Here is a 20,677-nt window from a genome sequence, read left to right on the forward strand (position 1 = left end):
CCTGAGGTGGCGGCGTGACGAAGTTGACGCCGGGGGTCTGCATGGGGAGGCGGTGGAGGAAGCCGCGTGTGGTGTGCCACCAGGGGCGGCTCCGCCGGCACCGGGAGCCGGTGTTCACGAGGTGACCAGTTGGTTCTACCGGAGGGCGGCGCCACATTCCGAGGGGGAGCGAGCAGGCGGACTGCGCGCCCACGAGCGCGAGGTGAGCCAGTTCGAGCGCAGAACCCCCGGCGGGTGCCCGGGGGGCGGGGCCTCGGGCCGCGGGGTTCGGTCCTGGGGCGGGGGCTCCCCAATGGGGAGCGCGCTGGCGGCAGGAGGGGGCGGGGCCTCCAGCTGCGGGTGGACGGGAGCTGGGGACGACCGAACACCGAGCTGCTGACGTTCGGGAAGGGGCGGGGCCCCCCGTTCGGTGCAGCCGAGAGCTCCTGACCGCGGAGCCGCTTCCTTCCGCCCGGAAGGGGGCGGGGCCTCGGGCGGGGCCTTGGCCTCGGGACGTCCCGGCACCTGACGGGAACGGCCGAAGGGAGACGCCCGCTTCGCGAGAGGCCGGTGCAAAATGGACCTCTCGAAGGGGCGTGGCTCCGCCCGGAGGCTTTTCTGGGGGGCGCGGGGGCGCGGGGGCACTGCGGCGGGTGCGAATGTTGGCCCGGACCGAATGCTGATTCCGGCGTCTCGGCGAGGGGCGGGGCCCGGCGCCAGGGAGGGGGCGGGGCCTCGGCAGGTGGCGAATGCGGCGGGAGCGAGGCCCCGCCCCCCGAGGCCCAGGGGCGGAGCTTCGCCGGGACCCCCAGGCGGTGGGCTCGCTGCGGGCGGCCGTCGGTGACCGCGCTGCCCCGGCCCCCGCAGGACGATGCTGGTGGTGGAGGTGGCGAACGGCCGCTCCCTGGTGTGGGGGGCCGAGGCGGTGCAGGCGCTGCGGGAGCGCCTGGGGGTAGGGGGCCGCACGGTGGGCGCCCTGCCCCGCGGGCCCCGCCAGAACTCGCGCCTGGGCCTCCCGCTGCTGCTGATGCCCGAGGAGGCGCGGCTCCTGGCCGAGATCGGCGCCGTGACCCTGGTCAGCGCCCCGCGCCCGGATCCCCGCGGACACAGCCTGGTAAGGGGGCGGGTGGGGATCTCCGGGTTCGGGGCCCCAAGGGTGGGGGGGGGGCTCAGGGAGTCAGGCTCCCTGGCTTCCTAGGGGAGGGCATACCTGGACCCTGAGGTTGCAGCCGAGTTTACTTCTCAGGCTCTGGCATCCTTCAAGCGCCAGCAAGAGCAGGGCTTCCAGGAGCAAAGCGCCCTGGCGGCCGAGGCCCGGGAGACCCGTCGCCAGGGGCTCCTGGGGAAGATTGCCGAGGGCCAGGCGGCCAAGAAGCAGAAGCTGGAGCAGGATTCCGGCGCCAGCGAGAGCCCGGAGGCCAGCGAGAACCAAGCTGAGAACGAGGCCGGTGCGAGCCAGGCTTCTGCAGAGCGGGAGGAAGCAGGTGAGGGTGGGAGTGGAGCCGGGACCTGGGGGAGGAGTGGACAGATCATGGGGAATTCTGGGCTGGGGCTCGAGGGCTCGGGTCTCCCTTGGGGATGGGATGAAGACCTTTTGTCTTGGATTCACCCAACTCTGGGGTTCACCTCCGCAGGCTCCTCCTGTCCCCAGCCTGGGCCCTCAGAGGGGGTGGCCCCGTTGCCCAGGTCTGCCCTGCTCGTCCAGCTAGCCACTGCTCGGCCTCGACCCATCAAGGCCAGGCCCCTGGACTGGCGTGTGCAGTCCAAGGACTGGCCCCACGCCGGCCGCCCGGCCCACGAGCTGCGCTACAGCATCTACAGGGACCTGTGGGAGAGAGGCTTCTTTCTCAGCGCGGCTGGCAAGTTCGGGGGCGACTTCCTGGTCTACCCTGGTGAGTTTGGACCCGGACCTCTGATTGCTGGCCCTTTACAGTCCCACCACAGTTCTGCCTTTTTCTTTTTCTTTTTTTTTTTTTCTGCCTCATTTTCTCAGCGTCTGAAACACACGGAGGGACAGGAGACAGTTGGGACCCCAAGCTTCTTTGGAGGATAATATATTATAGTAAATGTTATTAATACTTTCACCCAGAAGTTTCACTTAAAAATACTTATATGTCAAACATATAAGGAATATTCACTGCAGGATTGTGTTTTACGGTATTCAAAAGTTAGGTTTATAATCAGGATGATTTAAGAAGTTAGTGGTTGCCGAAACCGGTGTGGCTCAGTGGATAGAGCGTCAGCCTGTGGACTGAAGGGTCCCAGGTTCGATTCTGGTCAAGGGCGTGTACCTTGGTTGTGGGCATATCCCCAGTGGGGGGTGTGCAGGAGGCAGCTGATCCATGTTTCTAGCTATCTATCCGATTTGGCTCAGCGGATAGAGCGTAGGCCTACAGACTGTAGGATTCTGGTCAAGGGCATGTACCTTGCTTGCAGGCTCCTCCCTGGCCTGGGCCCTGGTTGGGGCTCATGCAGGAGGCAGCCAATCAACATTGATGTTTCTCTTTGTGTTTCTCTATTTCCTCTCCCTAAAAAAATCAATAGAAAAATATCTCCTGGTGAGCATTAACAAAAGAAAAACACATCCATGTGAGAGAGAAACATTGATCTGCTGCCTCCCATATGTGCCCTGACTGGAATCAAACCCTCCACCTTTCCATAGATGGGATTATGCACCAGCCAACTGAGCCACACCAGCCAGGGCTAAGGGCATCTGTTTTAAAAACACAGTGGCCCTAGGTTAGCTGGTGTTTCTCAGTGGTTAGAGCATGGGCTGCACACCAAAGGGTCTCGAAGATAAGTACTGGGTTTTGGGTTCGATCCCCAGGTTGGGGTGCGTGAGGGAGGCAACTGGTTGATGTTTCTCTCTCCCCCCTCCCACCCTTCCACTCCTGAAAAGCAATGGAAAAATATAGCCTCAGGTGAGGATAAAAAAAAAAAAAAAAGAAAAAGTCGCCCTATCTGGTTTGGTTCAGTGGATAGAGCATTGGCCTGTGAACTGAAGGGTCCCAGGTTTGATTCCGGCCAAGGGCACATGTGTGGGTTGCGGGTTTGGTCCCAGGAGGCAGCCAAACAATGATTCTCTCTCATCATTGATATTTCTCTCCCTCTTCCTTCCTCTCTAAAGTCAATAATATATGTATGTATATATATAAAGTCAGTGTTTGCTAAAACGGTTCCCTGCCTCCTGTCTGCGGGCAGGGCAGTGCCTCCCAGCCTGTGCCATGGCACTGCTGCATGCCTCTCTTCCTCACCCAGGCGACCCGCTCCGCTTCCATGCCCACTACATCGCCCAGTGCTGGGCCCCTGAGGACCCCATCCCGCTCCAAGATCTGGTTTCTGCCGGCCGCCTGGGCACCAGCGTCAGGAAGACGCTGCTCCTGTGTTCTCCGCAGCCCGATGGTAAGGTGGTCTACACGTCCCTGCAGTGGGCCAGCCTGCAGTGAACTCCAGAGACTCGGGGTGCGGCTGTGCCTGGGGCCAGGGCCTTTCTAGATGGTTCCAAGTTCATCTCTGTGTGGGAGACTAGAACACCTTCCTACCTCTGCCTACGGCTGGTGTTTGATCCCGGATTTACAAACACTGCCTCCTTCTTGTGTCCCTCCATGCTTCAAAGCACTGACTGGCTGTGTTGTTTTGGTAGTTCCTTATTTCCAAACTGTGAGCCTCTTGGGAGTGAAGACTTGGTTTGGTTCATCTCTGTTTTCTACAGGGCTCAGGTCCCAGGAGATCTCAATAAACCTGTTGAATACATGGTGCGTTTGTGATTTGAATCCTTAGGACAGTTCTTGGAAGGGTGGCCATTTGCATCTGCTCTTACATGAGCAAAAGTCTGGCGGAGGGGAAATGACTTGCCCAAGGTCACACAGCTAGTAAGTAACAGGTCTGGGATTTCTGACTCTGAACAAAGTCTGAGCTATTCCCACTGTGTTAAACTTCCTTTTGAAAATATTTTAATGAAATATTTCAGATGCTTCTTATATAATAAAACCCTAATATGCAAATCGACCAAACGACAGAACGACCGATCGCTGTGATGCACACTGACCATCAGGGGCAGATCCTACATTGAGCAACTGGTCCCTCCCCCGACCCCAGAGGGGGAGGCAACTGACAGGAGTGGCAATTGGGTGGGGGGCAGCCAGTGGGGGGCACTAGGTTGCCAGCCAAGGCTGGTGTCAGTGGGGCACCACCCCGATCGCCCTGCCTGCCAGTGGCCCCACAGATGGCCCTGACCACTGGCCAGGCCTAGGGACCCTACCCTTTAATGGGAACAGTCTCTTTATTTAAAAATAAAACTGGCAAGGCTCCTCTAACACTGAGAAAACAGGATGATGCAGCGATGACATGCACGGACTCTGGCTTGCACATTTGTGGTCAGCCCTGATTCTGACATAACTGTGTGACAAAGCCAATTACTTAACTTCTCTCTGCTTCAGTTTTTCCACCCATAAGATGGGAAAATGGTACTACTGCCCCAGAAGGATCATGTTATGTTCTACTTTTTATAATCAGGGCAAAAAAAATGTAGCTGCCCATCCAACGGCAAGGTGCCTTTCATCTGTATGAGAAGTATGGTCACTGGTGCATGCAGCATCCTGTATTGCGAGAGGATGCAGGCCGAGCTGAGGACCCCCCCCCCCCCCCACACACACACATACTCCCTGTGCATAAATTTCATGCACCGGGCCTCTAGAATATAAATAAAAATAATGCATGAAGAGGAGGTGAATGTTGTTTTAGAATGGGTTTAGAAAGGAGGAGAATGTCAGGAAATGCTCTTGGGTCTTCTGGAATAGCATACATTTATATTCTAGCTCCTTTATTATTATTTTTAAAATATATTTTTATTGATTTCAGAGAGGAAGGGAGAGAGAAACATCAATGAGAGAGAATCATTGATTGGCTGCCTCCTGCACGCCCCCTACTGGGGATGGAGCCCACAACCCCGGCATGTGCCCTTGACTGGAAACGAACCCCGAACCCTTCAGTCCACAGGCGGACACTTTATCCACTGAGCCAAACTGGCTAGGGCTAGATCCTTTTTTAACATGTGTCATATTCCACAATCTTTTACAAAAGCTAAAAAACATAGGTATAAAGTAGGCAGATGATCCCTGTAACAGTGATTCTGGTCAAGGGCATGTGCCTTGGTTGCCGGCACATCCCCAGTAGGGAGTGTGCGGGAGGCAGCTGATCGATGTTTCTAACCTTCTATCCTTCTCCCTTCCTCTGTAAAAAAATAAACATTAAAAAAACCCCTGCCAATTCCTCCAGGTTGACAAATGGTGTCAAGGTGGAGCAGACTATGCAGGGGGAGGTTTCCAAACAGTCACCGGGTCCTGGGAACCAACCTCAGACTAGAAACTGCTGCCCTAGCCCGTTTGGCTCAGTGGATAGGGCGTCAGCTTGTGGACCACAGGGTCCTGGGTCCGATTCCGGTCAAGGTCATGTACTTAGGTTGCACCAGGGGTTCTGGTCTGGGTTTTTCTCACATTGATGTTTGTCTTCTTCCACTCTCTCTAAAAAAAAAAAAAAAAAAAATCAATGGGAAAAATATCCTCTGGTGAGAATTAAAAATAAAAAGGAAAAAACAAACCCTGTTGTCTTAGGGAAAGAGGCACCAAGCCGCCCTGCTCAGAGCATCCTCCTGAAGTGCCCGGGTGGCCGGTTCCATCCCCACCCCCGCCTGGGGCACAGGCGGAATCAACCAGCGAGGGGCATGGAAATCCATGTTTCTGTCTTTTTTTTTTTTAAAAAAAAATATATTTTATTGATTTTGTATAGAGAGGAAGGGAGAGAGATAGTCAGAAACATCGATGAGAGAGAGTCATCGATCAGCTGCCCACACCCCCTGCCGGGGATGTGCCCGAAACCAAGGTCCATGCCCTTGACCGGAATCGAACCCGGGACCCTTCAGTCTCCAAGCCGACGCTCTATCCATTGAGCCACACCGGTCTCGGCGTGTCTTCTTTCATTTCTAAAAAAATCTATAGAAAACTTGAAGAGGAAAAAAAATAGGCACCAAGCTTTTTTTTTATCCTTGAGTCTTAAAAAAAAACACGCCCCCTCCTCAGAGTCCGCCGGCACCATCCCATCGGCAGTACCATTCCCCTCCGTCATGGTCGGTAATTCATTTTCCTCACGGCTCCGCTCCGAAGGGATCGACTTCCTCCAATTTGCTATATTTTTCCCGTTTCCATGAGACTGTAAGCTCCGGGGGTGGAGGGGCCGTCACCGCGCGGAGCCATTCCGGGTGCAGCTCCGTCAATTCCGAACGAGGCGACGCCGCGGGTCCCCCCGCTTTCCGCGTCCACGCCTCGCATTTGCAGCCGGCGTCCACAAGGGCGGGCTGGCGTCGGGGTGACGTTGTTCTGAGGAGAGAACGGCTCCATTGTTCACCGAATCCACGGAGAATCTTCCGGAAGAAGCGGTGAGCCCCCTGGAGGGAGCCGGCTGAGGTCTAAGAGGGTGGCGGCGACGTCTCTAACGTTACACCGACGCAGCGGCTGACGGACGGGACTTGGGGCACCACCAGGGGGCGGAAGAGGGACCCCACTTCTGGAGCCCGCGGCGCCCCGAGTTCCTGTCAGGGCGACACCAACGCGTCCCGGGTTTATTAAAGCCGCTCTGGCCCCGCCTCTCGTCTCCACGGCGGCGCCGCCCGCCCGCCAACGCCTCTTCTGATTGGTGCAGGCACGCGCCGTGCGCGCTGACGTCACCAACGTCTGCGTTGGTATAAAAGCGCGGCAGGGGCGCGCACGCTCCTTTCTCTGCTGGGTCCGCGCTTCGCTTAGGTGGGTTAGCGCGCTTCCTGTTCCCGGTGTTGGTTTTGAGGCCGCGCGGGCCTCCTCAACTTGGATAAAAAGTGAAGAGGTTGGGGCGGGCGGTGAGATGAGTGTGGTTGAGACAGGACCGCTGCCCGTTTGTGGCGTGAGGGCGGTTCGGGAAGCTTTGGGGACGGTTCTCGCGAGATCTCCTGGCGCCACGGGATTCTAGCGAGATCTGGGACCGCGCAGGCGCCGAGCGCGTTCCTCACCGTCGGCTTTCTCTTCCTGCGCAGGCGGAGCGGCGCAGCCAACATGCCGGTCGCCCGGAGCTGGGTTTGTCGCAAGACCTACGTGACCCCGCGGAGACCCTTCGAGAAGTCCCGGCTCGACCAAGAGCTGAAGCTGATCGGTGAGGGGCGGAGGCAGGGTTCCGGGTTTCGGCTTCCGGGGTCGGGGGGAAGGCTGACTCGTGGGTGAGGCCGGCCACGTGCTCGGTCTGGTCTTGTTCTCCGCGGTGTGTTCCCTTCTTTGTCCCCCAAGTCCAGAACTTTTTAGTGGTTGGGAAGATGTGTATGAACCCCTCAGCCACCAATCCAGCTTTGGCATTAGTCCGTGGGACAGCCTGTTCGCCCATTAACTCCCACCCAGCTCAAACCCTCCTCCCCTTATTCATTTTTATTTTATTTTTTTGCAGGAGAGTATGGGCTCCGGAACAAACGCGAGGTCTGGAGGGTCAAATTTACCCTGGCCAAGATCCGCAAGGCTGCCCGGGAGCTGCTGACGCTGGACGAGAAAGACCAACGGCGTTTGTTTGAAGGTGTGTGTGGGAGCCCCCGGGACAGCCAGGAGGTGCAGGGCGGCTGCGGTTCTCACAGGCGTGCCTGTCCAGTGGTCAGAGTGTTAATGTTGAACAAGCGGATCCTTGGCGTTTCAGGAGAACTGGGGGTGGAGAAGTGGCTCTGGGTACAAATCCCTACACTGTCCCTTGTGAGTGACTTTGTTTTACTCAAATAACGGAACTTGCTTTACTGTGGACCAAAATCAATAATGCCAGCCGAGCTGGGGCACCTGGCCATAGCTGTGTAGTATATATAATGTGACAGTGGTTCTGGTGGGGATAGACAGTGAAATTTCTGATGGGGATTGCAGAGAAAGGGACTTGGCTGTGGACATTTGCCTGTTTAAATAAGGCGGTCAGGGACGTTCAGGTGACATTTAGCAAAGGCTTGAACAGGAGAGGACTTGTGGATGTCACAGGGAAGACATTTTGATTCTTTTTAAAAAAATATATATTTTATTGATGTTTTAGAGAGGGGAATAGAGAGTTAGAAACATCGATGAGAGAGAATCATCCATCAGCTGCCTCTTGCACACCCCCTACTGGGGATGCACCTGCAACCAAGGTACATGCCCCTGACCAGAAACGAATCTGGGACTTTTCAGTCCGCAGACTGACGCTCTATCCACTGAGCCAAACCGGTTTCAGCGACAATTTTATTCTTAAGGACTTAATTTTCTATTTGGAGATGGGAAGTTTGTAGAATTTTAATACTGCTTGTCAGATTGTAAGGTGGCAATAATACTAAAATCTTATAAGGATTGGCTAAGTGCCCTTTTCTAAGATCTTCATATGTGTTATTTAACATGCACAGAATCTTATAGGGGTGGGTGCTGAAAGGCCTCTAAGAACCAATGTTGAGAGGCCTCCCTTTGACAATCTCATGAAAGTTGAGAATCCCCTTTCCCAGTGACACTGGTATTGGGTGAGAGTTAATCCCAGAGGTTGTAGGGAGCAGGCCCCTGCTGGTTCTGGTCTCAGGACTCAGACTCGGAGCTAGTCACAGTGAAACTTGAGGCTGTAGTTAGATGACAGTCAAGGGGCAGAGATGATAGGTGATCTGTAGGCGTCCAAGGATTGGTTTCCAGGGTAGAAATGAAAATTGCAAGGGGAAGTCGGCACCTTCACTTTCTAGTAAACGAAGTCATTTAGTAACAGGAAAGGGAGGGGGAGAAGTGAAGCTAAACCTTTCCAGGACAGAAGTTTTGGGCTTTCATCTCCGTGTTAAGGTGCTAATTAGCTATAAGCCTGTGCTGTGAAGCTGGTAGGGCTTTTTAAACTCCAGAATGTTAGCTTACCCCCTCCCCCCCATGCTTTGTCCTGGGACTCAGTTTGATAACAGCAGCACTTAGTCTTGCTGAGTCCTTTTAGTTATCATTTTCCTTCCTGACAACTCTGAGGACTGCTCTCCTTTTCCAGATGAGAACCTGGCTGTGTGTAGTCACATGCCCTTCCTGGTGAATGGATGTAGCCATAGGAATGTGCCTTAGGGTTGTGTGAGGGTCACACCAGTCACGTGGTGGCTGGTATGTTGATTCCTATGTCAGAATTAGCTCGTACTTCCACGGATGTCCCACCAGTATGGTCAGCACAGGGTGGAGGACTTGCACCCATCAAGTGTGAGTGTGAGGTCAGCCAGAACCGTGGCTCATGCTTCCTCCCCCTCCCTAGGCAATGCCCTGCTGCGGCGCCTTGTCCGCATCGGGGTGCTGGACGAGGGCAAGATGAAGCTGGATTACATCCTGGGCCTGAAGATCGAGGATTTCTTGGAGAGGCGCCTGCAGACCCAGGTCTTCAAGCTGGGCTTGGCCAAGTCTATCCACCACGCCCGCGTGCTGATCCGCCAGCGGCACATCAGGTACCACCTATGCCAGGCCCCCTGGATCGCTCACCCCCTGCCACCCCATCCCTTCTGAAGGTTGCTCTCACTAAGCCTGCTGTCCCTGTCTCCTGTGCAGCCCTCGGAGGTGACGGGTGTGAGCTCACCTTGAGGGTACAGAGTGACCCCTACAAACAGCTTGTGGGGAGCTGGGGGCCGCCTCACCCCCCCATAGCCCAGCGCAAGGGTCACTGCGGCTTGAGCCGTACACCTTGCGAAGGCCTCTGCCAGGCTGCAGGCAGCTGGACAGGTAACAGCTCTGGTGCCCCCAGTTGACAGAAGTCATGGGCCTCAGTTTGCTTGGGTGGGCTCGGCTGTCTCTGGGGCCCACTTGTGACGTCCTTCCAGACCACGATCCTCTTGGGTTCTTGCACAGGGGGCGTTAACTTGGCCAATGGACCACACTCCAGGGTCTGATTCGGCGCAGGTGCTGGCTCAGGGTGGCGGATGGTGCAGTGAAGACACAGTCAGGGCAGTGGGTCTTTATCTGGGCACTGCTTGCCCTTTCTGTAAATTGGACACCACTGTCGGGGACAGCGGGGAGAGGGATGGGGGAGAGGGAGCTACGCAGTAAGTGGCCAGGATGCTGATTTGTGCATTTGCAGCCTGTGCCCTTCCCTAGCCCTGCGATCCACGGTCAAGAGCCTGCTACACTTCTTGTTGGAAATGACTTCCTGAAGCACAGCCTCGGGTGCTGCTTCCAGGGAAACTGCGGGAAAACAAAGCTCTGTCTGGCACAGTTCAGAATATTGGAAAGTCAGATCTCGGCTTTATACACTGCCACCTCCCCTCATGGGCTTTGCGGCCTTGTGTGGTTACTTCTGCATCTCCCCGTTCTCCCCGTTGTGTGAAATGAGAGAAGCTCATCTCACAAAGCATCTGTACGGATTAGATTAGATGGACCCGGAGGCCATAGGGTCAGAAGGCCCGGCCGGCTTAGCTGTGTGAGCGCAGCTGTAAACATGCCCAACCGGTCAGCTTGAGACAAGTGAGAGGAGAATCCTGTCCAGTGTGGGGTCTTGCACCCCTTGACCTGCCATTTCCCCTCCAGGGTCCGCAAGCAGGTGGTGAACATCCCGTCCTTCATTGTCCGCCTGGACTCGCAGAAGCACATCGACTTCTCCCTCCGGTCCCCGTACGGGGGTGGCCGCCCAGGCCGCGTGAAGAGGAAGAACGCCAAGAAGGGCCAGGGCGGGGCTGGAGCCGGTGATGACGAGGAGGAGGATTAGGCCCCTCGCCCCCTGGACTGGCGGGGTGTCTAGTTTTTCAGTCTGATAATAAAACACTTTGAAACCGGTGTCTGGTGATCTCTTTCCTTCCCTCCCTGCTCCGAACATAGTCTGTAACTGGGAAAAGGGGGGTCTGGGTCTTCACCAGGTTACTTAGAGCTAGTTCACACCTGTTAGTGCTGCTTTCTGCACAGGGGCCTGGTTAATTGGTTTGGTCAGATGCTTGTGGGCTTTTATTTCTGGTGTAAAAAAATTCAGTATCTATACATACACTAGAAAGCCATCACCCCCTAAAGTCTAGTTGCTGTTCATCAAAAAGTTGGGGATGCTTCATGAATCTGCACGACATCCTTGCTCAGGACCATGCTGATCTGGCTGTCCACTTCCGTATGTGCTGCTGAAGCCACCACTGTAGGTACTTGTCACAGTCTGTAAATGCCTGTCCTTGGCCTGGAGGTGGGGACAGTGGGCCTGCGCTAGTGGATGGACATTCATACACAGCAGGAAACCAAGGCTGTTAAGGGAAGGTTCTTTGAGTCAACCTGATTGTGAACCCTGTTGGCAAGCAAATTTTTTAATTTTCGCCTGTTTCCATTTGATTTTTAGAGGGGGTGAATTTGTTGCCTGCTACACAAGCCCCAACAGGCCCTTGACCAGAATTGAGCCCGTGATCCTCTGGTCTGCAGGCTAACGCTTACCAAATGAGCTAGGGTGCAAATCATTTTTGTTAAGTGTAAAGATAAGCATTCTGAATAGAATACAAAAAAATAGGGAGTTCTGACAGATGAACAGTCATTTCCATGCAGAGAAAGCAAGTGGAGGTCACAGGTTAGCTCCCACTTTTGTTTATGCAACTTTATTGAAAAGATAAGTCAATTACTAGCAGAGCTAATAGTTGATCACTCATGCATTGACAACTTGCATCATTTATTCAGTGCTATATTAAAACTATTGGAAGATAGATTAATAGCTCCAAGCCTAACAATTTAAGTGAAAATTACAAAATGTTTGAGGCCCTATTTTGGGATACAAATGGTGTTTGACTTCCAATTTCCATTCTCTAGAACAAGAACAGGTCATTCCTTTATTGACATGCATAAAATACATCACATTTTCTGTTCTGATGCTATAAATTCAATACCAATCCTCCAGCCACATCAGTTATGAGCATAAAGTATATCATGTAACCTCAGATCTCTAACAGTGGAAGGCTTAAGCAAGAATGGATGCTGCTAGAATAATGCTGTTTCCTTTGATGCGATAACAGCCTCCATTTCCCTCCCCCTCAGATGATTTCTAAAGCATGTTAGAGCAGTGAGGAATGGTTTTAGTCTCAACCAAGTTAGAGTGAAGACACTGGCCACATAATACACATGCTCCATTTTTTAAAAAAAAATATATTTTTATTGATTTTTTACAGAGAGGAAGAGAGAGGGAAAGTTAGAAACATCCATGAGAGAGAATCATTGATCAGTTGCCTCCTGCACACCCCCTACCGGGGATATGCCCGCAACCAAGGTACATGCCCTTGACCGGAATCGAACCCGGGACCTTTCAGTCCGCAGGCTGACGCTCTATCCACTGAGCCAAACTGGTTTTGGCCACATGCTCCATTTAAAAAAAAAAAAATTCTGAATCTTGGGCAACTGTTCTCTTGTAACTACTTCCAGTTTCTAAAAGCAGTTACTGTCCAAAGCTGGAAGAACATGTCTTCTCAGATGAGCATGTGAATGAACGGAGCGAGGTAAACAAAAAATAAAAAAGATGAGGTCTGATGGAGCAGCTGGAGAAGGAAAAAAAGGAACAGAAGTTTATTCCAGCTATAATACAGGTTCTTCTGACTAAGGTAGCATCACATGGCATACTTCTGAGTCCATTCTCACGATATTCTGTTGTACTTATCTGTTTTATAGATCCGTGCAATCTCTGGCACTAGGGGGTCATCTGGGTTTGGATCACATAGCGGTGAACAAATGGGTAAAAGAACTTTAGAAATAGTGAATGCAGGAAACCACTGTGATCTTAGAATATCGAGACAAATGCTGCCATTACTGTTAATATTTGGGTGATAAATTCTTGTTAAATGCAACCTTAGGTGCTTTATAGGGGTCTGTAGGGAAATGAATTGTCAAAATGAATACACCACCTTGATATGGGCTGTCATTAGGTCCCATAATTGTGTTTTGCCAATGAAACATCCCCAACTGGACCTGCAGAACACTGTGCTGGAGGGTCATGGGCCAAATCACCTAAGTTCCTTATTGATCCGTTTCAATGCCATAGTCTGCTTTGCGTCTGGCTCCTCACTGTCTCTGTGTGTGCTCAAAGGTCTGGCCAAAACTCTTGATTACCCCATCGGCTCTGCCAGACACAGGCACTGAGAGGCCGGGCCTCTCCAGCTGCGGCCTCGGCCTCCTCTGAGGAAGCTGGGTGCCTCCCCGGCCCTCTAGCTCCCACTTCTTGCTTTTGACCCTGGTCCCTGGTAGGAAGTCTGGGTGAGGAGGGGGTGGGGGCTGAGAGCTGATCCGGATCCATCACCATGGTTTGCTGAAGATCTACCGCATTTCCCCGAAAATAAGACATCCTTCGAAAATAAGACCTACTTAAAGTTTCCTTCTAAGTGAAATATAAGGCATCCCCCCGAAAATAAGGTCCCCCATGGCTAAACATGAGAGATTTGGTCCACTGATTCTGAAAGAAATGGAGTCACAAGAAATTCACCAGGAAATTCAGGAATTGGATTGTTAGGATGATGTTCCAGAAGATGATGACATGATTGTCATGGAATAAATGAGTAAATTCTTGATACTGTAGGATTCACAGTTTGTCTGGTTTGTGTTGACAACCACCGTACTACCGTACCGCATACAGGTAATAAATTTCCTTTATTTTCATTTAACAATAAATGTGTATACCATATTCTTCTTCATGGAAAAATAAGACATCCCCTGAAAATAAGACCTAGCGCATCTTTGGGAGCAAAAATTAATATAAGACACTGTCTTATTTTCGGGGAAACGGTATCTACAGGCTCATTCCACAGCTGGTTACCCATTGTTGACGGGCAGATTCTCAGTTCCGTCTTGAGATTTAAGTGGAGTGGGGGATGGGCTAGTGGCCTATGGGGAAGTGCCCCTTCCCCCGGAGTCTGGGGTATGAAGAAGTGGTCAGGAGGGAGCAGGCTTCCCTTTTCCTTGCTGAGAAGCTTCTGCAGGCCGGGGAGGAAGTGGCTGAGTCTTGGGAAACCAGAAACACAAAGTTGAGCAACCCCTGAGTGGTGCAGCCACCTTGCGTCCTGTCCTGTGGTTGGCGCCCATCTGGAGACTTTTGGGGTCAAGTAAGCTAAGGGCACAGTGACAGTGGCTGGGCACTTGGCCCGCCCTCCGCCCGAGGTTGCCACTTGCGTATTATTGACTGCCTCGATGGCAGTTCCCTGGCGTCCTTGACGTCTGCCGGGTCCCTGTGGCGGGGTCTGTAGGTCAGCTGTGTAACGATGCAGTTCCCGGAAGCAGTCAACTTCCAGAAGGTCCCAGGAGCTGCTGGGGGCACGTCAGGTCTCCAGGCTGGCAGGGGTCACTAGCTGAGTGTCCATGGGGGCAGCTTTCATGCCTTTTAGGGTCCCTGCAGGGACCTCCCTGGATTTGCTGGGCTAGTGCTTGGCCAGAGTAGCATACATGCTGTGCTCTTCTGGGGACTCCTCTGATGGGGAAGGAGGGGGTGCACTTGACTGCTGGCTGAGGGTCAAGGGCCTGAGCTGGGCGTAGGTCACTTCCTGGGTGTGGTCAGGTGCCGCAGCCTGGGGGTCTTTAGCCTGTGGTGGGGAGAAGGAAGACTGGTGGTCGGGGTGGGAAAGCCAGAGGCCAGGGAGAAAAGGACAGTCCTGGGGCCTTAGTGGCCAGGGCTCTGCCGGACACACTGAGGGGTGGTCTTGGCTCTAGTCCTGCCCTCCGTCAGTCATCGTGACTTTGGGGGTCTAGGGGAGGAGGCATGTGAGGTTGGAAGGTTGGAGGTGTGAGTCTGGTGCTGGGGAGACAGGAATTGGACGTGGAGCCGTCGCCATGGAGGGGACAGTCAGACCCCACTGGAGTGCCGTCCGTGCCCTAAGGTAGGCTGAGGGAGCCTGCGTGTACAGAGCCTGTTGGCACCTGTGTGGCTCCTGGGCCAGGCGCGAGGATGGAGCCAGCGAGGGCTGAGGGAGGCGTTAGGACCCTTTGTGTGGGTTTTAGAAGCGCCCTCTGCAGGTGCAGCCCCTTGTGTGGGGCTCGGACTGCCCCCATGTCCCCTGGACTTGGGGTGTGGGCAAGGTGTGGGCGCCCTGCTCAGGACCAGGTGGAGCTCACCTGGCTGTCCGGCTGTCTGTCCCGCTCAGGCTGTGTGTCTTCTGCAACAGCATCTGGCGGGGACAGAACAAGGTCATCTCCTCTCCCGCCAAGCGTCCCTGAGATCTCTGCCGGGAGAAGCCAGAGAGGCTCAGGGACGTGGCCAAGGTCACACAGTAGGAGCTTCGAGCTGTCTCACCACCAAGCCCAGAAGCATTGCCAACCGATCCCTGGTCTCCACAGCCCATCCTTAGTCCCTGCAGGAGGTTTTACCATTGACCTTCCCCATCTATTTGGTTTCACTCTGGCTGGCACCCTAAGTGCGCGTGAGCGCGCGCGCGCGCGCACACACACACACACACACACACACACACACACACACACACCGCCCCTTCTGTGACCTAGGTCACCCCTACTCACCCGATGTCCTGCCTTTGCTCTGACGCTGGAATCGGAGGAAGAGGAAGAGAAGGAGGGAGAGCAGCAGGATGAGGGCCACCGAGACCCCGATCAGGACAGTCAGGTACCATTCACCTTGAACATGAGTGACATCATGAATGAGCCAGCGATGCAATTAAATGAGCGCCTCCTGCGGGCGAGGCACTTGCTGGGGTCTGTCACTGATTTTACACTCACAACAGTCACCCACCAGGGACTGCTGACCTCACCCACTTCACTGAGGCTCAGAGAGGTCAGTCACCTGTCCCGCGTCACCCAGCCTGGATGGGGCAGGGCTGGGATGGAACCCAGGACTGTCAGTTCCCTTACCTGTTGTTGTTATTACTTATGCTGTCTCTGTCCTTCCCAGTAGAACACCAGTGCAGAGACCTGTTTCCAAATCCAACCACCACCCTCTCTACCCCAGATCCCTGTCCCACCCTGCAGCCTGACCTCCCCACCCCCTACAGGGGGGCCTGTGCATGTGGGGTGTCTCTGGGGAGGACAGGAGGGAGGGCTGGTCCTTCTGAGCTCTAACCGGGCCGGGCTGCGTGCTGAGGGCCTTCCCTTTGAGGGAGGTGGGGCCTGACCCACAGCCCATGGACCAGGACTCGGAGGAACAGACGTGTCCAAGGCCCCACAGGCGGGCGGGAGCAGAGCCGGGACTTGGACCAGGGCTGAGGCTTCTCCTCCTGACTTCACGGCTGTGGAGGAGGCTCAGGCACCACCTGAGTCCGCAACACACACACACACACACACACACACACACACACACACGCACGCACACATGCACACACAGACATGGGCACACTAAGTATTCAGCCTTTGGAGAACTTGGTCCCAGTGAGGAGGAGGAGGAACTTTCCTGAGGCCATTACCCAGGAAGTGGCTGAGCCAAGATCATCACTGAGCTAAGACCCCCATCTACCACCTCCCCCCAGACCCTCACGTAGTCCTCTGAGGCCTGACCTCCCGTTGGGACCCATCCTCAGAGGCTGCTAAAGCAGGATGGGAGGAGAGGATGCTCCTCCCCTGGTGGTCCCCTAGTGTCTCCCTCTGCATGACCTGTCACCTGTCAGCTTCAGAGCCCTGGTGCTCTGAGCATCTCTGCCCCCAACCCCTCTGGGAGACGGGCTGAGCCCCAGCAGGGGTCCTGCTTTCTGTGGGGATCCAGCCTCAGCAGCTCACACTCCTGTCTTGGTCTCTGGTTGAGGCCACAGGACTGCGGACGAGGGTCGGGATGGGCGCCCCTGGCCTTTCCTTCTGGTCAGCCTCATCCTCGCCAGCCTCCCTCTGCCCACGGGGGCATGTCTGGGCCTCAGGGAGGAGGAGGAGGAGGAGGAGGAGGAGGAGGAGGAGGAGGAGGAGGAGGAGGCAGGGATGGGAGCGGCTCTGGCTCTTTCCATCCCTCCAGGAGGTGAGAGTCCCCTCTGGGTGGCCCTCCACCTGGTACTCCCTCAGCCCATTGCAGCCCAAGGTCCCCTGGGGACAGGCCCTGACTGACCTGAGGACACAGGGGCGGGGCTGGGGCTCCTCACCTGGGACCACCAGCTTCAGGGGGTTACTGGGCTGTGACCACACGTAAAGAGATGAGCTGGAACGATAGCACCTGTAAGTCCCCCCATGGGAATGGCTCATGGGGCCCAGAGGGAAGATGGCCCGCCACCTCCCAGCATCCAGCTTCAGTTCTGCTTCCATGTGTCGGGGTGGGTCAGCCTCTCCCTCCTTCAGCAGATGGAAGGGGCCCGATGTGAGGTTAGAGCTACAGGAGAGGGACACGTTCTCTCCTGAGGCCACCACAGGGCCTGGCTGGGCTGAGAGGGAGGGTGCATCACCCACTCCTGAGGGAGGAGAAAAGGGACAGTCACCCTCAGGCCGCAGGTGTGTGCTGTGAGAGGTGGGGTCCCCCTAAGGCTACACTTCATTCCCTCTGCCTGTGATCTGGAGCCCACAGTGAAGAGGGGACCCGGTGTCTCCCTTACCTGTCACCACCAGGAGCAGGGGGTCACTCCGCTCTGAGAATGTGTTCCCAGTGGTGGAATTTGCACTCCGCTCTGAGAGTGTGTCCCCAGTGGTGGAATTTGCACTCCTCTCTGAGAGTATGTTCCCAGTGGTGTCATATGCACACTGGTACCGCCCTGCGTGGGATGGGGTCGTGGCTCCAATGAGGAAACTGGCCGTGTTGCTGGAGTTCTGTGCGATCCTCGTTTCCCAGGGCTCAGAGCCCCTCTCTTTGTACAGAACATAGGCACTAGCCTGCAGAGCCCCCTGACACCAGATGGTCACAGAGCTCCCGTTGGTGACGATGGGGCCTGGGTCAGCCCAGATGGAGGGTTTGGGGACGGCTCCTGGAAAGGAATCAGACCTCAAATGTCTGGGACGTCCTTTTCCCCACTTTCCCCAGCTATCACTTCCAGGTCCCCCCATATTGGTCACCTTTATTCCAAACCCCGTGTCTCCCCAGCTGCCCAGACGGTGACTGTGCTGAAGCAGGAAGTCAGGGGGTGGGGGGTAGACTCACCTGTCTGTACCTGGTCCCAGGGGCCCTGACACAGCCCTGGAAGAGAGACCCTGTGAGAACCGTCCCCAAGCACACACAGAAGCTCCAGGCCTGGTGTGGGCCCCTGAGCACTGGGGACAGACCTGGGGCTGAGCATGTCTCCTCCCCGAGGAGTCCAGTCCCCATTGAGCCTCCTGGGTCCTGGGGTCTCACAAGGCCAGGACCATGGGTTCCCTCCCCACTTCCCCACCAACTCACCAAGGCCCAGGAGGACAATGGAGGTCAAGGCTGTGGTGCTGTCTGCCATGGTCCCCAGCGGCACTGGTGACGGATAAAGTCCACAGAGCTGAGCGGGACAAGCAGATGTATGGATGTGACAGGGCCCCGGCTCCAGGTGACAGGTCCCTGTTTCCTCATCAGCCTCACTCTGCTCTCCCTGAAGGATGACTGAGGACACAGCAGGTCCAGGGACCTTCAGGACCAGATGTGAGTCTCAGCAGAACCGCCCAAGCTCTGCCTCCACCTCCTGTCCAACCCCAATCCAGAGGGTGACCCTGGTCCCAGTACCCGAAGGCGCAGGGCTCAGGGTAGAGTAGAAGGAACCACCAGTTCCTGCCTCTCACAGAGTCTGTGTGAACTTAGGAGTTCCCTTCTCTTTCCTGAGACTCCACACATGCACGTTTTCTTCTGTCTTTTTAACCATTCTGTCAGCCCAGTGATGGCTACCAAGCTTTTAACCCCCTATCTCCTTTCCCCGGAGCTTACTGAGTTTCAGAAGGGCAGCAGGCTCTGGGTCAGGGTGCTTCCTCACATGGTCCCAACGTGTAGATGACATAAACTCCACAGAGCCTGGGAACAAAGGCAAGAATGGGCGTGACAAGGTCCAGTCCCCAAGTGATACGTCACTGGTTCCTCATCAGTGGCCTCACAGGAAGGGAAGTAGCCCCCCTCCTACCTCCCCCCTCCCTCCCGCAGGGTGGGTCTTAGGGGACAGCAAGCTGTGGGAACTCTGAGACTGACCAGAGTCTCACCAGACTCCACACTCTCTGCCTCCACCTCGTGCCAAACCCAAATCCAGAGGGAGACAGCCTTCCCAGGTGAGGAGGGTGGAGGATCAGGGCAGCTGTGGACCCCACCCAGTTTCTGGCCCAATTCTGGCTCTGCCTTTTCTAGACACTCCGTGAGCTTGTGTAGGACACTTCCCTTTCCCGAGCCTCTGTCGGTGCAATTCTCTTCCCTTTTCCCACTGGCCAGGCTTTTCCCACTATCAGGCAGTATTACTGAGCAGTAACCCTGGGCTGTCACTGGCCAGGCTCTAGAGTACCTGAAGATGAGGGATCCTTTCCCTGGACTCATGGGGGTGAGAGGAATGAAGCAGATGTTATATTTAGACAGCAAACAGTTCAGTTACCGTCTCATGTACCCGTTGGGAGAGTAAAGGAAATGCAATAATGAGGTTCAATGACAGGTAGATGCCATGCAACCCGGATCCTGGCTGAGGGGGTCCTTCTCAGGCATGGACTGACCCACGGCATGAGCAGGGAGAAGCCCAGAGGTGGTGGGCTGGGTCAGGGGTTGTCTTGGACCAGAAAGATCTTGAGCTGTGGTCAGAAGTGAGAGCGGTCAGGCAAAGGCTCAAGCAAGTTACACAGGTCTAGTGAACCACGTAAATATTTGGGATTTTAGCTCCAAGTCAATGGGATAAATTTGAATCAACAGATTGTATGAAGCGATTTCTGATTTAAAAAGGCAACCATTATGTGAAAATGTCATTCAGACCGGCTCTATTGGTTGTTAACACCATCTACACTAATAAAAGAGGAACATGCTAATTGACTGTACCTCCACTACACCCACCAGCCACGCCCACAAAGTCAATCAGGAGTGAGCATGCAAATTAACCCAACCAAGATGTCTGCGGCCACAGAGAGCAAGAGACTTGGGTTTCCCTGGCAATGGAGGAAGCCAGGTTTCCCGCCCTCCCTGGCCTCTACTCAGGCTACCAAGCTTTAATTATAGAAGATAAATAAATACCAGATACCAGGGCCTCCACTTGGGTCACTGGGGGGTGTGGCTGTCCTGAAAATCACCACAAGATCCTCGCCCAGGCCACCCTATGCCTCAAGGGAACCCCCACCATGATCTGGGACCCCCTTCAGGGCAAACACGATGGCCACTACCTGTGCACCAGGGCTCTATCCTATATAATAAAAGAGTAATATGTAAATTGACTGTCACTCCAACACACAAGATGGCTGCCCCCATGTGGAAACAAGATGGCCACCCCCATGTGGACACAAGATGGCCACCACAAGATGGCCAGCAGGGGAGGGCAGTTGGGAGGGACCAGGCCTGCAAGGAAGGGTTGGGAGAGACCAGGCCTGCAGGGAAGGGCAGTTGCGGGGGGACCCAGGCCTGCAGTTGAGGGCAGTTAGGGGTGACTAGGCCTTCAGGGGAGGGCAGTTAGGAGCAAACAGGCTGGCAGGGGAGCAATTAGGCATTAATCAGGCTGGCAGGGGAGTGGTTAGGGGGTGATCAGGCTGGCAGGCAGAAGGAGTTAGTGTCAATCAGGAAGGCAGATAGGTGAGCAGTTGAGAGCCAGCAGTTGTGGATTGTGAGAGGGTGATCTTACCAGGACCAGGCCTAAATGGGCAGTCAGACATACCTCAAGGGGTCCCAGATTGGAGAGGGTGCAGGCTGGACTGAGGGACCCCCCCCCCCCCCC

At 54.9% G+C, this 20,677-nt stretch overlaps 3 protein-coding genes and 1 pseudogene across 7 annotated transcripts; 2 read left to right on the plus strand and 2 right to left on the minus strand.

The window, feature by feature from the left end:
• The first annotated feature begins 3 nt into the window (after positions 1-3).
• TSEN34 (tRNA splicing endonuclease subunit 34) lies at positions 4-3,732 on the plus strand. 2 transcript variants are annotated; one of them, XM_084860805.1, is made up of 5 exons: positions 4-202; positions 847-1,093; positions 1,226-1,463; positions 1,614-1,871; positions 3,238-3,732. In XM_084860805.1, exons 2-5 carry the CDS (start codon positions 851-853, stop codon positions 3,423-3,425), a joined length of 927 nt encoding a protein of 308 aa, XP_084716931.1. In that variant the 5' UTR covers positions 4-202; positions 847-850; the 3' UTR covers positions 3,426-3,732. The 2 variants fall into 2 exon arrangements, with proteins under 2 accessions (XP_084716931.1, XP_084716932.1); XM_084860806.1 differs by lacking the exon at positions 4-202 and adding an exon at positions 455-545.
• A 3,316-nt stretch (positions 3,733-7,048) lies between these two features.
• RPS9 (ribosomal protein S9) lies at positions 7,049-10,763 on the plus strand. Its single transcript, XM_084906623.1, has 4 exons — positions 7,049-7,158; positions 7,444-7,566; positions 9,259-9,445; positions 10,518-10,763. Exons 1-4 carry the CDS (start codon positions 7,062-7,064, stop codon positions 10,693-10,695), a joined length of 585 nt encoding a protein of 194 aa, XP_084762749.1. The 5' UTR covers positions 7,049-7,061; the 3' UTR covers positions 10,696-10,763.
• Positions 10,764-12,547: 1,784 nt separating this feature from the next.
• Positions 12,548-12,932, minus strand: LOC311633665 (ubiquitin-conjugating enzyme E2 D3-like; annotated as a pseudogene). Its single transcript has one exon. The product of its transcript is annotated as a ubiquitin-conjugating enzyme E2 D3-like (transcript).
• A 631-nt stretch (positions 12,933-13,563) lies between these two features.
• LOC311633603 (leukocyte immunoglobulin-like receptor subfamily B member 4) lies at positions 13,564-19,042 on the minus strand. Of its 3 annotated transcripts, XM_084906490.1 has the most exons (10): positions 18,973-19,042; positions 18,520-18,801; positions 18,211-18,424; positions 17,974-18,009; positions 17,540-17,800; positions 17,435-17,506; positions 16,991-17,293; positions 15,435-15,548; positions 15,036-15,088; positions 13,564-14,506 (listed from the first exon to the last, which is right to left on the minus strand). In XM_084906490.1, exons 3-10 carry the CDS (start codon positions 18,257-18,259, stop codon positions 14,345-14,347), a joined length of 1,050 nt encoding a protein of 349 aa, XP_084762616.1. In that variant the 5' UTR covers positions 18,260-18,424; positions 18,520-18,801; positions 18,973-19,042; the 3' UTR covers positions 13,564-14,344. The 3 variants fall into 3 exon arrangements, with proteins under 3 accessions (XP_084762616.1, XP_084762614.1, XP_084762615.1); XM_084906488.1 differs by lacking the exon at positions 18,973-19,042 and having other exon boundaries at positions 14,338-14,506; positions 15,036-15,142; positions 17,435-17,800; positions 18,211-18,298; positions 18,718-18,819; XM_084906489.1 differs by lacking the exon at positions 18,973-19,042 and having other exon boundaries at positions 14,338-14,506; positions 15,036-15,142; positions 17,435-17,800; positions 18,520-18,701.
• Positions 19,043-20,677: the final 1,635 nt, after the last annotated feature.

This window comes from Pipistrellus hanaki (assembly GCF_964339955.1).
Source record: "Pipistrellus hanaki genome assembly, chromosome: 15".
Lineage (NCBI taxonomy): Eukaryota > Metazoa > Chordata > Mammalia > Chiroptera > Vespertilionidae > Pipistrellus > Pipistrellus hanaki.

What these genes read in the sequence shown, in the direction of transcription:
- RPS9 (XM_084906623.1), top strand. Translation starts at nt 7,062, where the DNA reads ATGCCGGTCGCCCGGAGCTGGGTTTGTCGCAAGACCTACGTGACCCCG. An exon ending in CCAAGAGCTGAAGCTGATCG is followed by an intron (nt 7,159 to 7,443) that starts GTGAGGGGCGGA and finishes ATTTTTTTGCAG; the next exon opens with GAGAGTATGGGCTCCGGAAC. An exon ending in ATCCGCCAGCGGCACATCAG is followed by an intron (nt 9,446 to 10,517) that starts GTACCACCTATG and finishes TTTCCCCTCCAG; the next exon opens with GGTCCGCAAGCAGGTGGTGA.
- LOC311633603 (XM_084906488.1), bottom strand. Translation starts at nt 18,259, where the DNA reads ATGGCAGACAGCACCACAGCCTTGACCTCCATTGTCCTCCTGGGCCTT. An exon ending in CCTGAAGCTGGTGGTCCCAG is followed by an intron (nt 15,549 to 16,990) that starts GTGAGGAGCCCC and finishes CTCATGTTCAAG; the next exon opens with GTGAATGGTACCTGACTGTC. An exon ending in GAGCAAAGGCAGGACATCGG is followed by an intron (nt 15,143 to 15,434) that starts GTGAGTAGGGGT and finishes TTCTCCCGGCAG; the next exon opens with AGATCTCAGGGACGCTTGGC.
- TSEN34 (XM_084860805.1), top strand. Translation starts at nt 851, where the DNA reads ATGCTGGTGGTGGAGGTGGCGAACGGCCGCTCCCTGGTGTGGGGGGCC. An exon ending in ATCCCCGCGGACACAGCCTG is followed by an intron (nt 1,094 to 1,225) that starts GTAAGGGGGCGG and finishes TTTACTTCTCAG; the next exon opens with GCTCTGGCATCCTTCAAGCG. An exon ending in TGCAGAGCGGGAGGAAGCAG is followed by an intron (nt 1,464 to 1,613) that starts GTGAGGGTGGGA and finishes TCACCTCCGCAG; the next exon opens with GCTCCTCCTGTCCCCAGCCT.